Source organism: Otolemur garnettii, unplaced genomic scaffold (genome assembly GCF_000181295.1).
Source record: "Otolemur garnettii isolate 467f Iridium unplaced genomic scaffold, OtoGar3 scaffold00016, whole genome shotgun sequence".
Taxonomy (NCBI): Eukaryota; Metazoa; Chordata; class Mammalia; order Primates; family Galagidae; genus Otolemur; species Otolemur garnettii.
The window spans coordinates 14,779,917-14,793,455 of NW_003852411.1; the positions used below are offsets into that span (position 1 = coordinate 14,779,917).

General features: G+C 33.6%; 2 protein-coding genes across 3 annotated transcripts in view; one reads left to right on the plus strand and one right to left on the minus strand.

Annotated features, from left to right (window-relative positions):
- ANGPTL1 (angiopoietin like 1) overlaps nt 1-3,840 on the plus strand; it is an 18,906-nt gene extending 15,066 nt beyond the window's left edge. The window contains exons 2-4 of the mRNA XM_003785680.3: nt 880-1,073; nt 1,748-2,018; nt 3,594-3,840. Of these exons, the coding sequence (XP_003785728.1) occupies nt 880-1,073; nt 1,748-2,018; nt 3,594-3,781 (653 nt within the window). The 3' untranslated portion in view covers nt 3,782-3,840. The remainder of the gene's footprint in view (nt 1-879; nt 1,074-1,747; nt 2,019-3,593) is intronic.
- Nucleotides 1-13,539, minus strand: part of RALGPS2 (Ral GEF with PH domain and SH3 binding motif 2) — a 117,810-nt gene that overhangs the window by 57,683 nt on the left and 46,588 nt on the right. For both annotated transcript variants that reach the window (XM_012802712.2, XM_012802711.2), the window contains exon 7: nt 12,369-12,495. In XM_012802712.2, the coding sequence (XP_012658166.1) occupies nt 12,369-12,495 (127 nt within the window). The remainder of the gene's footprint in view (nt 1-12,368; nt 12,496-13,539) is intronic.

Below are 13,539 nucleotides of genomic sequence, written 5' to 3' on the forward strand. Positions count from 1 at the left end.
GTGATACTTTGCTCAGAAGAACATTCTCCAGCTCCATCCATGTGAACAAGAAGGATGTAAAGTCTCCATCCTTCTTAATGGCTGCATAGTATTCCATGGTGTACATATACCACAGTTTGCCTGGCTATTTTTTGGTTGCAGCTGTTGTTGTTTAGCAGGCCCAGGCCAGGCTCGAACTCGCCAGCTCCAGTGCATGTGGCCAGTGCCCTATTCACTGAGTTACCGGCGCCAAGCATTTCTAAAACTTGCTAGATTGTGGCATCCATTTTCTCTGAGTGTCTCAAGGGCCTATAGTGAGTTCCACCAAAGTCAAAACTTCTGAAACTATAAACCCAGCACTATGAAGAGCTGTGGAGGAGTTGGCATCCCTTTGATCCAGCAGATCAAACCCTCAGCATTTTTATAAGTAAATATGGAAAAATGAAGCCAAGAGGAATGAAGAAACTTTGTACAGTGTTATTTATAGTAGCAAAAGTGAGACATAACCTCTTACATTCAATGATAAAGGAATAGGCCTATTATAAATGTACAGCTACTGTAGGTGGTCAAAAGGGAGATTAAATCTCCATAGAAATGTTTGTTACAAAGATAGAATCCTATTTTCTACATGCATTAGAGTTATAACAATACGAAAATGTATGCCTATGAAAAGACAAGAATAGTGGAAAAGGAAATAAATTATTTCTGTAGTGGGACTGGCATAATCCTTCTACTTGGCTTCTTTAGATTTGTCTAGTATTGTACATACTATCGATAAAAAGTGGTGTCTGTAAGAAAGACATAAAAGTTAATAATATTTTTTTTAAGTTAGGAATCTCGACTAAAAACTACCCTTTTTCATATTAAGTTTCCTGATAATCAATGATATTTAAATTACAGGACCATTCAAAGACTGTCAGCAAGCAAAAGAAGCTGGGCATTCAGTCAGTGGTATTTATATGATTAAACCTGAAAACAGCAATGGACCATTGCAGTTATGGTGTGAAAACAGTTTGGATCCTGGGGGTTGGACTGTTATTCAGAAAAGAACAGATGGCTCTGTCAACTTCTTCAGAAATTGGGAAAATTATAAGGTAACTCAGTGATTCAGACCTAGGGGAGTTGAAATAAAGCAGCTCTTGCAATTGTGCAAGAAAAAAAGGTATGCGTTCTATGTAATAAGCAAGATATAAAGTTGAGAAGTTACTATCCAGATTTTTTTCTTTATCTACATTTGTCAAAAAGATGATTCTCACACTTCTGATTTTAAAGTCAAAATTAAAATATAAAAAGGAAACTGAAGATGTACTTTATAATGCTTCTCAATTTGGATGACTTATACATACACTTACTATTAATATTTTACAAAGATTATTATTAGAAAAAAAAATCGGCTCTTTGGATGTAGTAGAAAAATTAGGAACCCTTCTTAAGGAAGTGAATAGTTCACTAGTTTTATGAGTAAGTTGTATTCTCTTATACACAGGGTTGTATTCACAACTTATGAGTAAGTTGTATTCTCTTTTGCCTTTGGCTTGTTTGTAGGATTTGAAGCTGGCTATGCAAATCAGTACTGCCATAGTTTAAAAATGCAAAACAAAACAAAGTGACAATGTCCGACTTATAAAAGTCAGGTGATCAATTAAAATGGAAGTTCACATTACCGTTTAAATGGTGATGTCTTTATCCTACTGTTTAAAACTTACCAATAAAAATGTTTACTACCTACAACTTATTCACACACCTGTGTTTCTTCATTTGTTAACAGAAAGGGTTTGGAAATATTGATGGAGAATATTGGCTTGGACTAGAAAATATCTATATGCTTAGCAATCAAGATAATTACAAACTGTTGATCGAATTAGAAGACTGGAGTGATAAAAAAGTTTATGCAGAATACAGCAGCTTTCGTCTGGAATCTGAAAGTGAATTCTATAGACTGCGTCTGGGAACTTACCAGGGAAATGCAGGGGATTCTATGATGTGGCATAACGGTAAACAATTCACCACACTGGACAGAGATAAAGATATGTATGCAGGTGAGTAAGACAAAAAAACTTTCATTCTGTGTAGAATCATCACCTTCTATACATTAAATAAGATGTAGCTATTAAAGTATATGCTATTAAAATCTTTTCAGAAAGATCATTTTGGACACAGTCAAAGTAAATATACCTATTGAAAAAAAATAGCTTTAAGGATCTCTTTTATAAGGCAACCTCCAAGTGTGATTTCTGTAAAGAACAAAGTTCTGGGGGAAAAAAGCAAACAAAAAACATATTCATCTAGAAATGAAAAACTGCAGCTGCCTAAAATTCATAATAATACTAACTAAACACCTATCATATGTGAGGCACAATTGTAGGTGTTGAGGATACAGCAGTGAGCAAGGTTTCTGCCCTTTTGAACTTTTTTTCTAGGAGAAGAAAACAAAATGATTTGCTAAGTGGCAATAGGTACTCTAAGAAAAATAAAACTACATAAGGGAATAGAAAGGGATGAGCAGAAGGGCCTGTGATGGGTACTGCAGGATGTTCCAAAAGTCACTCTTAAAGTTGCCCTAATAGGGAAAATGGGAAATTGTTAGCTAAATGTACCTTTATTTACAAAATATCCATTACATAATCTTACAAAGTAGTTACAAAATATTCTGTATGTGTTTGCCACATAAAATTTTGTAATGAATATTTAATAAAGGTACATTTAGCTACAATTTCCCATTTTCCCTTTGTACAACAACTTTCGGGATGACTTTTGGGACACCCTGCATTTTACATGTAAAACCATAAAAAGACCACTTTTGAATAAAGACTTAGACGCCATGTGGATATCTGGTGTAAGAGCATTTCTTAGAGGGGAAAGGAAGATGATTATGACATATGTTATGAGGAATAGCTAAAAGGGTGATTCAAAAGGTAAATTAATATTTTCATTAGAAAGAATCAATTAGAGCATCCATACAATTTTATATTTAATTTGCATAGGTTTTTGCCTTTTGAACTCAGGATTTGGGCTCTGTAAAAGACATTCCTCCCCCCACAAACCTGATTTATTTTCCTCTTCAGTTGTATCTTGGCAAGCAGTACACAGATCTCTCTTTTAACCTATTTCACAGTGGTAAAGAGGGAGGAAAGGAGGGATACGACCATAACATATGCCTTATATACAGAAACTCATCTGATTGCTGGTAGTGCTATTTTCTTTTATATTATATTTTGCTATTTTGAGAATTCAATTTTCTCCAAAATTTACTCTCTTCTTTGGCAACTTTGTATTTTTCCTTCCCAATGTTTCCCTCTGTTCCTCAGATACAGAAAACACAGCTTGCATTTTATTTACCCTGCTATCTGGAAAATTAAATCCTCTCCTCTTTTGTAAAAAAAAAAAAAAAGTACATATTAAGTAAGCACATAGCAAAAGGCAATTCAAGTGATCTTTTAAGTAGCTGGGGCAATAGCAAAAGAGTAAACGAAGAAACAATACTAAGGTAAAGGTAAATGAAATCAGGGAAGCTCAAATTAAATTGATTCAAGGTAGAGTAAGTTTTGGATGGTTTGCAGCGTACCACACTTAAAAGAAGTTTTCACTTTTGTGTCTGTATTTTTTCTTCAAAGGAAACTGTGCCCACTTTCATAAAGGAGGCTGGTGGTACAATGCCTGTGCACATTCTAACCTAAATGGAGTATGGTACAGAGGAGGCCATTATAGAAGCAAGCAGCAAGATGGAATTTTTTGGGCTGAATACAGAGGCGGGTCATATTCCTTGAGAGCAGTTCAGATGATGATCAAGCCTATTGACTGAAGAAAGACAGTCCCCAAATTAAGAGACATAGACTCTGTATTTTTCAGTTCCTAAAAATGTAAATGTGATATGTATATTATTTTGCACAATTTATTTCTACAGATAATAGTTTTAAAATCGATTTTACCGTAACTGTAAAAGGGATCTATGAATGTACTTTCATTTGCCTTCAATATATTGGAAAAGATTGTCTCCATTTCCTAGTTATTTTAAAAATTATATTGACTAGATAAAGGCAAACTTTGTTTTCTAAAATGTAAATATTTGCCACATTATAAAACAAAGTTTTATTTTAAATCATAACTGAATACATGTTCAAAATACTTAACAATTTATTTAAAAACTATGAGACTGCTCTAAATTCCAGCAAAGGAAAGAATTTTTAATTTCAATCAAGTAATGCATTTTATTTATAAAAGTACAGACAGGAAATTAGAGAGAAACCTCTAATTTTGCCTACAAAAAATACATTTCTATTGAATAAAAGTTATTTGAAATTGAATTTGTGCCTTTCACATGTAATGACTAAATGTGAATTCTTACAATGTAGTCTATGCTGATTTTCCCAAAGGAATTAAGTGGTCCATGGTATTAAGATACTTATCATTTTTAAAAACAAAAAAAATTGCACAAATGCATGCATTATTTAAACAGTAAATTTATAAAAGCAAATATACAAATGAACTTCTCAATGTTATCACATAAGACATGCTAAACATCAACATCTCCTAAAATGTATTATATGTAGTTCTAAAGTCAGCAAAATATTATAAAAATGCAGAATATTTAGTGTAATGATTTTACAGATTACAATTACAATCTAAATACATTTATTAATACTTTTTTGAAAAAAATTACTGATCTTTAATATTAAAAAAACCCATCTGCTATTCAAATCAGAAAGCTTGGACAGCTTTACAAGAATTAGTCCATACTTACAGTTGGGACAACAACAAATTCAAAAACTAAATGCTTTCTCAATAATGAGGATTCAATAGCTTCAAGCAGAAGCCACAGGGCATGGCTGGTCCAAACTGCTACTTCCATTTTATGGTATGTGTGAGTAATGCTTAGTGCCTCAGTTTCCTCAACTCGATTTTGTAAACAGTAATTCTATTAGCAATCTTCTGGAACAGTGGTTCTCAACCTTCCTAATGCTGTGACCCTTTAATACAGTACCTCATGTTGTGGTGACCCCCAACCATAAAATTATTTCCATTGCTACCATCTTGTTTTTCACTTGCCACACCTTAAAATAAAACTTCTGGTGAAAGAAGAAAAAGATCTAGATCTAAATCATATAGTATATTATTCTTTGTTTTATCTATGGTCATCTTAAAATGGTTTTCAGGTCCCCCTCTACTATCCCCAAACCCGCCCCCCCCAAAAAAAATTATTATAAGATTTCTGGAAGGAATTAGACATCTAATTGTTATACCAAGTCTTAACTGAATAAAACTTTAACAAGGCATCCCATCTATTGACAGAACTATAGGATTTCACCTAAACACCCAAAACCTTATCAAAGACAAGTCTTATAGAATTTTCATAGAGGATTACTATTAAAACTAGAATGTGAAAGTTAACATAAAACTAGAAAACTGGGCTGAATGCTAAACTGTCTTAGCCAATGGGCCCATTCTATTCATCTTCATAGAGCTGATATAGCTTTGCTCTGCAGTTCCCAGAGACCTTAAGAATAAGTTGGGGGCAAGATGCGGTGGCTCATGCCTATAATCCTAGCACTCTGAGAGGCTGAGGCAGGCAAACTGCCTGAGCTCACGGGTTTAAGACCAACCTGAGCCAGAGTGAAACCTTGTCTCTAAAAATAGCCGGGCATGGGATCAGGCGTCTGTAGTCTCAGCTACTGGGAGGCTGAGGCAAGAGAATCACTTGAGCCCAAGAATTTGAGGTTGCTGTGAGCTGTGATTCCCCAGCACTCTACTGAGGGCAACAAAGAAAGACTCTGTCTCAAAAAAAAAAAAAAAAGAAAGAAAGAAAAAAGAAAAAAAGAATAAGTTGTGTAAGTTTCCTGAGAGAGAGCAATTACAGGGATTTACAGAGCAATTATATGATGGCTGTGTAGGCTTGAGGCCCAGCTCTACCATTTGCTAGTTGTGTTACCTTGAACAATTTGTATTCTAGCCTCAATTTCCTTATCTGTAAATGAGGATAATAATAGTATGTAGCTCTCATGTAGAATGAATAAATGTAGGTAAAACATTTAGAATTTCTAAGTACTCAGTAGATTTTAACTATCATATTGTTACTACTCATCTGTGTATTTTCTGCAGTACCAATCACGGAACCTTATACAAAGCAGGTGATCAATAAATATCTTTAAAAAGATCCAAATTTTAGGTATGCAATGGCACTGATCTGAGATCTTCACTTGCAAACCTAACAGAGCCACGTCAGCTATTATGGCAGGTAATTAAAAGAGGGTGGACCATAAACAAAAAGAATAATTAAGGGGCGGCGCCTGTGGCTCAAAGGAGTAGGGCACTGGCCCTATATGCCGGAGGTGGCGGGTTCAAACCTAGCCCCAGCCAAAAACTGCAAAAAAAAAAAAAAAAAAAGAAAAATTAAGGCAAGAATAGATGTAGTAGAAATTTCAGCCTGAAGAGAGTGTTGTGAGAGAACAGATTAAGGCACTTGTATAACAGTAAGGTCCAAGAGCTACCTATTTTGTAGGTTACATAGGAATAAAGACATAATTATCTTGGTTTTAGTAAGATTGAACCATAACCTTACCTTAGAGCTGGTTTATAGAAGAATTCCTTATGTTTTTATTGTTAATAAATTAATAAAGTTCATCCTACAAAAGATTTAAACTTTAATCTGTACTCAATGGAAGGCCATTGATGCCTAGGATACAGGGCCTCTCTGAAGCAGATTTTTAAAACTCCAAATAAACTTATTCTAATGCTGTAAGTCTGATGAAGTGTAAAGATCAATTTTAGACTAATATTCACTCAATTTAGAGTGCTAATTCTTTTAGCATTTTATTTCTTAGGATTCCTACTGATAATAATATAAAACGCCTGGAAAAATCTGTGCCACTATGAAATTATTTAGAAATCCACCCTAAAGTAACATGATTTCTGCATATTTAAATTAATCTTAATAGTAAAGATTAGATCCCACCCAGCTTTTAGTCTTTTCTGCTAATATGTGTGAAAGATGACCAAATAATAAAAGAATGATTCCACTTACAATGTTATGAACTCCCCAAAAGACCCATATAGAAACAAATTTACTTTTCACCTTCATCAGTGGGGTTTAGTTATCAAACTGCAATTCAATAGATAATTATAGGAAAAAACTGATGAACTCAAAATTTTAACCTAAATACAACTGAGTCCCAAAATTGTAATGTAATCTGTTTTCTTTGAACTCTAAAATGAAATAGTTATAATGCAAGTTATAATAGTTATCTTTTTAGCAAGTCAACTTAACTTCCCTCTCCTTAAGTTTCTTTACCTATAAAATACAAATATCACCTACCTTACAAAGTGCTGTAAAGTGCACAGCATCAGGCATATAGAGTTAAGTGCTGAATAAATGTTAGTTATTAAAGTTATTATTTCTCTGCTAAGGTTTGCTCAATTACCAAACAACTTATGGAAATATTCACAGTTGGAATCACCACTGGCAAAGTGCTGGAAGTGGGAGAATCTGCTTCTGTTTCTGATTAACATGCACATCTATACGGCTGCCACTCTTAAAAAAGCCACGGGCTTTTAAAGAAAAAAAATCTATGAATGTGGTAATGAAATTAATACAACTCTATATTCTCAGCTCTTTCATATCACAGCTCTATGGTCTAAAGTATACTTCAGAAAATATACAATAAAGAACTTACTAGAGGAATTTTAAATATATAAGAAAGAGTAAGGGTAAAAAAGGATATAAATGAGGTAATGGAAAATGTGGACGTAATTTTGGCTGAAGAATAAGCGAGGGCTGGCTGCCATTTGGTAAGAGTTCCATTCTCAGGATCCAAAAGACAATTACTGAATATGGTTTACTGCTATTTTAGAATATGTAACAAAATATAATCAAAAGAATAGGGTAATCTATAATGTTTATATCTTTAAATCAAACAAAAGAAAGGAAAATGGAACAAAACTCTTAAATACTAAAAGCCAATGACATTTTTTAACCATTTGACATTTTTAAGATCAGTGCTATAGAGCCTTTTATATATTTAATCAAGTAAAATTCTAGCAAAGGGACAAGAAAATATCCTATTAATTTCTAAAGAGCAAGCAGAAAGCCGTGAATATTGTTGAAATTATCTGAATAGAAATGTGAACAAAAAACTTCTTTGAAAATATTTGTACATAGAAATTTCTAAAGCTAATGTAAAACTGAAGAACTGTATTCTACGAGATCCGTATTTAACCCTTTAATATATACAAAACTACTGAAAAACAAAAGTGATAAAACCTGAAATTCATGTAATTTTAGGTGTACTTTTAAATTTTCATATATTGTGATAAGGACATCACTAACAACTCAAGGAAGGCACAAAACAATGATACAAATCTCTCTGAGAACACCGGAAAGAGATTATTCATGAGATAACGATATCAACCTGAACCTCTGCTAGTAAAGAAATACTAAGATCCATAAAAGCAGGGAAAATCCATTTCATCTCCTGCTATATACCTAGCACCAAGCACAGTGCTAAGCAAATAATGGTTGCCAGCTAAGATGCCAAAAGGAAATTGGGGGTGGGTAGGAGTTGACCCATGCAAATATGCCACTCAAATAAATTTACTGTATTTAAACAAAAATTACAACAAAGAAACTTACTTAGGATCAATAGTGTATAGAGAAAAGGTAAAGGCTAACCATCTATTTCTATTTCTATATGGATTTAATTAATAAATTGAACAACAAATATTTATTGAGTGCTTACTTTTGTTCTAGATGTTGTAAGGATAAAGCCCAACGGCTTACGCACTGTTGAGGGGAAGACAGAGTAATGAAAAGATCACAAATAGGATGCTTTTCAGAAAGCAGTGGGCAGAGGACACTGCACTGAAGAGGGTTCTAAGAATAGCCCTTCCCTTCTCAAGAGAGGAAACTCCTACTATAAAACCTGACATATTAAGCTGGGAAGGTAAAGGAGAGTTCTCTGCCTGCAATAGTGAGAAGTCACACCTAGACACATTTATGTCCAGCATAAGGGCTAAAACTTCTCCATAACCTTCTGTTTCTACTTAATGGGAAGCAATATACAGTACTGTGACAACTTATTTCCACAGCTTTAAAAATAAGCATCCTAATCTAATTGAGCTACTGCATCTTCCCATTACATGAATAAAGTAGAAATGAGGCTCAGAAAATGCACACGAAAGAGTATTTATCATGCTCCATACAACTAAATTACAATGTTCCAGTTTTTTCTCTCTGCAGCATAACAAAACTTACTGTGCCAAATTCTTCAACAAGCCCCTTAAGATTGTTCTCCAATGACAAGAACAAATGAGCGCTTAATGATTTTCAGATTTAAAGCAATAATTCTCTTATAAAACAATTTTTTCCTTGAGATTTGCCAAACTATTCCTCTCTAGACAAACTGTATCCTTATTCTAAGAATTTTTCCCTCTATTGTCCAAGCTGACTAATTTTTACCTTGAATGCAAACCAGCAGAAGAGACAATTTTTCAAAGGATGATGAGTTAAAAGCCAAGGAAACATTTTCTACTTCTTATAATTTAATCCACATTGAAATACAGATAAATTTAGCAGCACCAAAGTAAGTTTTGTCAGCATGTAAACCCCTACTCCTTTCTTAAGCTTCACAAAGGAAAGGTCAGTTTTGATCATCATTTCTATAAGAGAAAACAGTTATGTGTGGACCGCCTCTCTCGTGTTAAGAAATAGATGATTAGCCTTTACCTTTTCTCTATACACTATGGATCTTAAGAACTTCTGCAGAAAAATACAATTATGCAAATTATCATACTTGAAGAAGAATATTAATGATGTTATTAATTTGCATGATGACTATTATCTTTCATATATCTTCAGGGCAAGTTCTGTCCTACCAGATGTACAGCATTTTATAAATACTTAAGTTTTTGGCAACTGTACTAGGCCTAGTTTCAAATGAACAGGAAAAGATTCTGAAATCAATGCAAGTTAAATTTTAAAATCACAACCTTCAATACACTTGAGTATTGAAGATTAAGAATAAAAAAAAAACCACCTGTTTGATGTAAATCAAGCACTTAAAAAGTTGATAAGAGATGTGCTTCACATTTTCTTAGGAAAAACCATGTAGGTTTTGATAAACTGAATATACTTAGTTTCAAGGTCTGCTATAAAACAAAACTGTCATGACATGAAAAGGATGATTTTCATGCTGGAAACAAACTAAACTGAGTCATAATAATTTATCTGACAAATGTTTTATTTTCCTTTCCCAAGTCTACCAAATGTTTATGCCATGTGGTCCACAGTCATCTCATAATCAATATGCTTCTTCACCATAACAGTATAGAAATGAACTATATGTGGAATACCAGTATACCAAATAATGCAAATGCTAACGTACATGCTCTCCTTTTTTTTTTTTTTTTTTTTTAAAGAAAGGGTCTCACTGTGTTGCCCAGGTCAAAGCACAGTGGAGCAACCATAGTTCACTGTAACCCTGAACTCCTGGGCTCAACCAATCCTCTTGTTTTGACCTCTGAATAGCTAGGACTACAGGTGCATGCCACCACATCCAGCTAATTTTTTTCATTTTTTTTTAAGACAGGGTCTTGCTACGTTGCCTAGATTATTTTAAAATCTTAAGATCTTTGCCACTTTTTACCTCTTGCTTCAAACTCTTGTATAATCCTCTGACATGCACCTCGTTTTACTAAGGAGAAGTAGATAAAAAGGAGAAGTAATTTGGTAGAACACCAGTTCGCAGTATGAAGTAGTGTAGATAATGCTGTAAGGATGAGATCACTGGCAGAGGAAGCTAGCATGGAAGATGGGAATCAAGTCTGGAGAAAGGTGGAAAGAGAATGAATTTACTTCTGGATGTGAACTGGAGTTGTAGACATCTAGATACAGGGGTCTAATATAGATGTGGGAGTATTCAGGTAATAGAAAAAACCTAAATGACCAATGTAGGTCATTTAGGTTGAACAGAGTAAGGATGAAGTGGATCAAGACCTCAAGATCAAGAATGAACAGAGTAAGAAAAGAAGTGGATCAAGACCTTTACAAGAATACATTTAAGAGAAGGGCAGAGAAAGATCAGCCAATAAAACAGAAGTCAGAAATGTGAAAGGAAAACCAAGTTTCAAGGAAGAGAAATAACTGGCATCAACCAACTCAAAATTAAGATACGGCTTGAGGAATACCTATTAAATGTTTTCAATTAGGAGTCCATGGTGACCTTTACTGGGAAAATTTCTACAGGGTGAAGAGGGAGTGCTTCTCTGTCCTAGCAAAGAAACAGGACATAATATTCTGATACATAGAGGCCATTAACTAAATTATGCTTAAGGGTACTTTGCCTTCAACCTAAGTTTTCCACTAAAATCCTGAGATGTCTTGCAATATTCTAAAATGTTTAACTCTTTGCTGGGACAGTAAGGCTGATGCTCAATAATAGCTGAGTGGGCTGGTTTCAACCACCTTTGTCCCAATTTTGTCTTCTAGACACTGGTACTATAAAAACACCATTGAAGGTGACATTGTGAAGTCTCCTAAAGGAACAGCAGACTTTCCAATTACTCTCAGAAACAGCTATCTTTAAATTTGGGTTGAGTAGTTACATAAAAGAGTATGGACTGGGGGTATGTGTTTGGAAAAAGGGATATTAGAAATGTTTATCACCTGATCACTCTTCACTAAAGATCAAATCAATTTATTTAATGTATGCTAGTTATATCTCATTTACTGCAGTTTCTGTATATTTAATTTACATACAAAATGACAATTTATTTGGGACTTCTTTTCATTCAGACATATAACAAAGCATTATTCATATTTTGCTGAAAATAATCTTAAAATGTTATTGGTTAAATACTTGGATTTATAAACACTATAAGACATACAAGAAAGAGATGAATTCTTGGTCAAATGATATGTAAAATACAGAACTGTGTCAGCACCAAGCTAAATTTCAATAGCTAATCAACTCCTTTCACCTAGGTAATCAATAATACCAACATGCAATCAGACTACTCTTCACAATTTACACTAAAATATCTGCTGACATTATATAAGAACTTTGACCAATTTCTTTACTGTGCTAACCTTTATTACAAACTACTGTGTCATTCTTTAAAAGCATTACTAAAAAGCTAAAACATATGTTTTACTAGATGGTCTATCTCTATGAAAACCTAACAGTCTATGAAAAACCTCGAGGGCAAATGGCTACCTTAATATGAAAATACATCCCAGGTGATAAGACAACTTCCTTTAGTCGATTTTTTTCAGTTTAGCACTCTTGAAATAATTTATTTAAAAGATACATACACCTTAAAAATACCTTGAATTTCACATAAATTACTGATTAATGAAGAGCAACAACTAGGAACAATAAATATACAGTGACAAAACTCACCTAAATAGGGAATGCAAGGTGTCATCTTTAAGCTACTTATATAGTCTCTGAGTCTTTTGTAGTTATCTTCTTTACTCATTACATACTCTAATTTTTCAAAGGTAGTTTTGTCTTTTCGACTTAGTAACTAAAAAACAAACAGAAAAGTCTAAGTTATTTACAAATCCCATTTTGTTAATCAAAGATGTGTGTGGCCTATGAATGTGGATTTTAATTTCTAAGTTTTCAATTTCTAAGTTTTCTTCTTTAACTGTATTTTGGTAGTATATAAATAAAACAAAATCAGATATACCTATTAACATTAATAACCCAAGTTCATTATTTGTAAAATGTAATATTTAGTATGTACATAAAATTATTAACTAATAAATTGTAATACCTTATTTCTCTCTACTACCTTAAATGAATAAGCAACTTTTATTCTTTCCTAACTTAAAATAATTAATATATTCCTGTTTAGCTAAAATGTCCAAATATTTTAATTGTCTGCCTCCTGCCTCCTTAAAGACAAACATTCTTATATAACCCATTAATAAATAAATACTGAATTTTATAATTTAAGTAACATGTTTTCTTGACAAATCTAGTCATGGCTACTAATACTAATTAAGTTTAAAACTCTGTAATTCTTTACATTTTTGGATTTTGACAAGACATTTTCCTTTCCTTGATCAGTGCTACGTCACAGATAGCTTAACTATTATAAAAGACATTGTTACAAGAGTCTGGAAGGGTAAATTTGTAGTGGGTACCCTTTGAGATCAATGGAGATAATCAAGGTATCACCTTTAAAGCTAGAAAAGGCAAGGTCAGCAATACACAATGGTATGCATTTCAAGGCTCTGCAATATTTTTTTGAATCATTCCAGAGTCCTCAAGAGTCTCCAATTGTTGCCCCAGGCTTGAGTGCCATGGCATTAGCCTAGCTCACAGCAACCTCAAACTCCTGTGTTCAAATGATCCTCCCACCTCAGCCTTCTGAGTACCTGGGACTGCAGGTGCCTGCCACAACTGCTAGGCTAATTTTTCTATTTTTAGTAGAGATGGGGTCTTGTTCTTGCTCAGGCTGGATCTGGAATTCCTGAGCCTAGGCCTCCCAGAGTGCTAGGATTACAAGTGTGAACCATTATACCCAGCCAAGTTTTTTCTTTAAACATACAAAAATTACTAT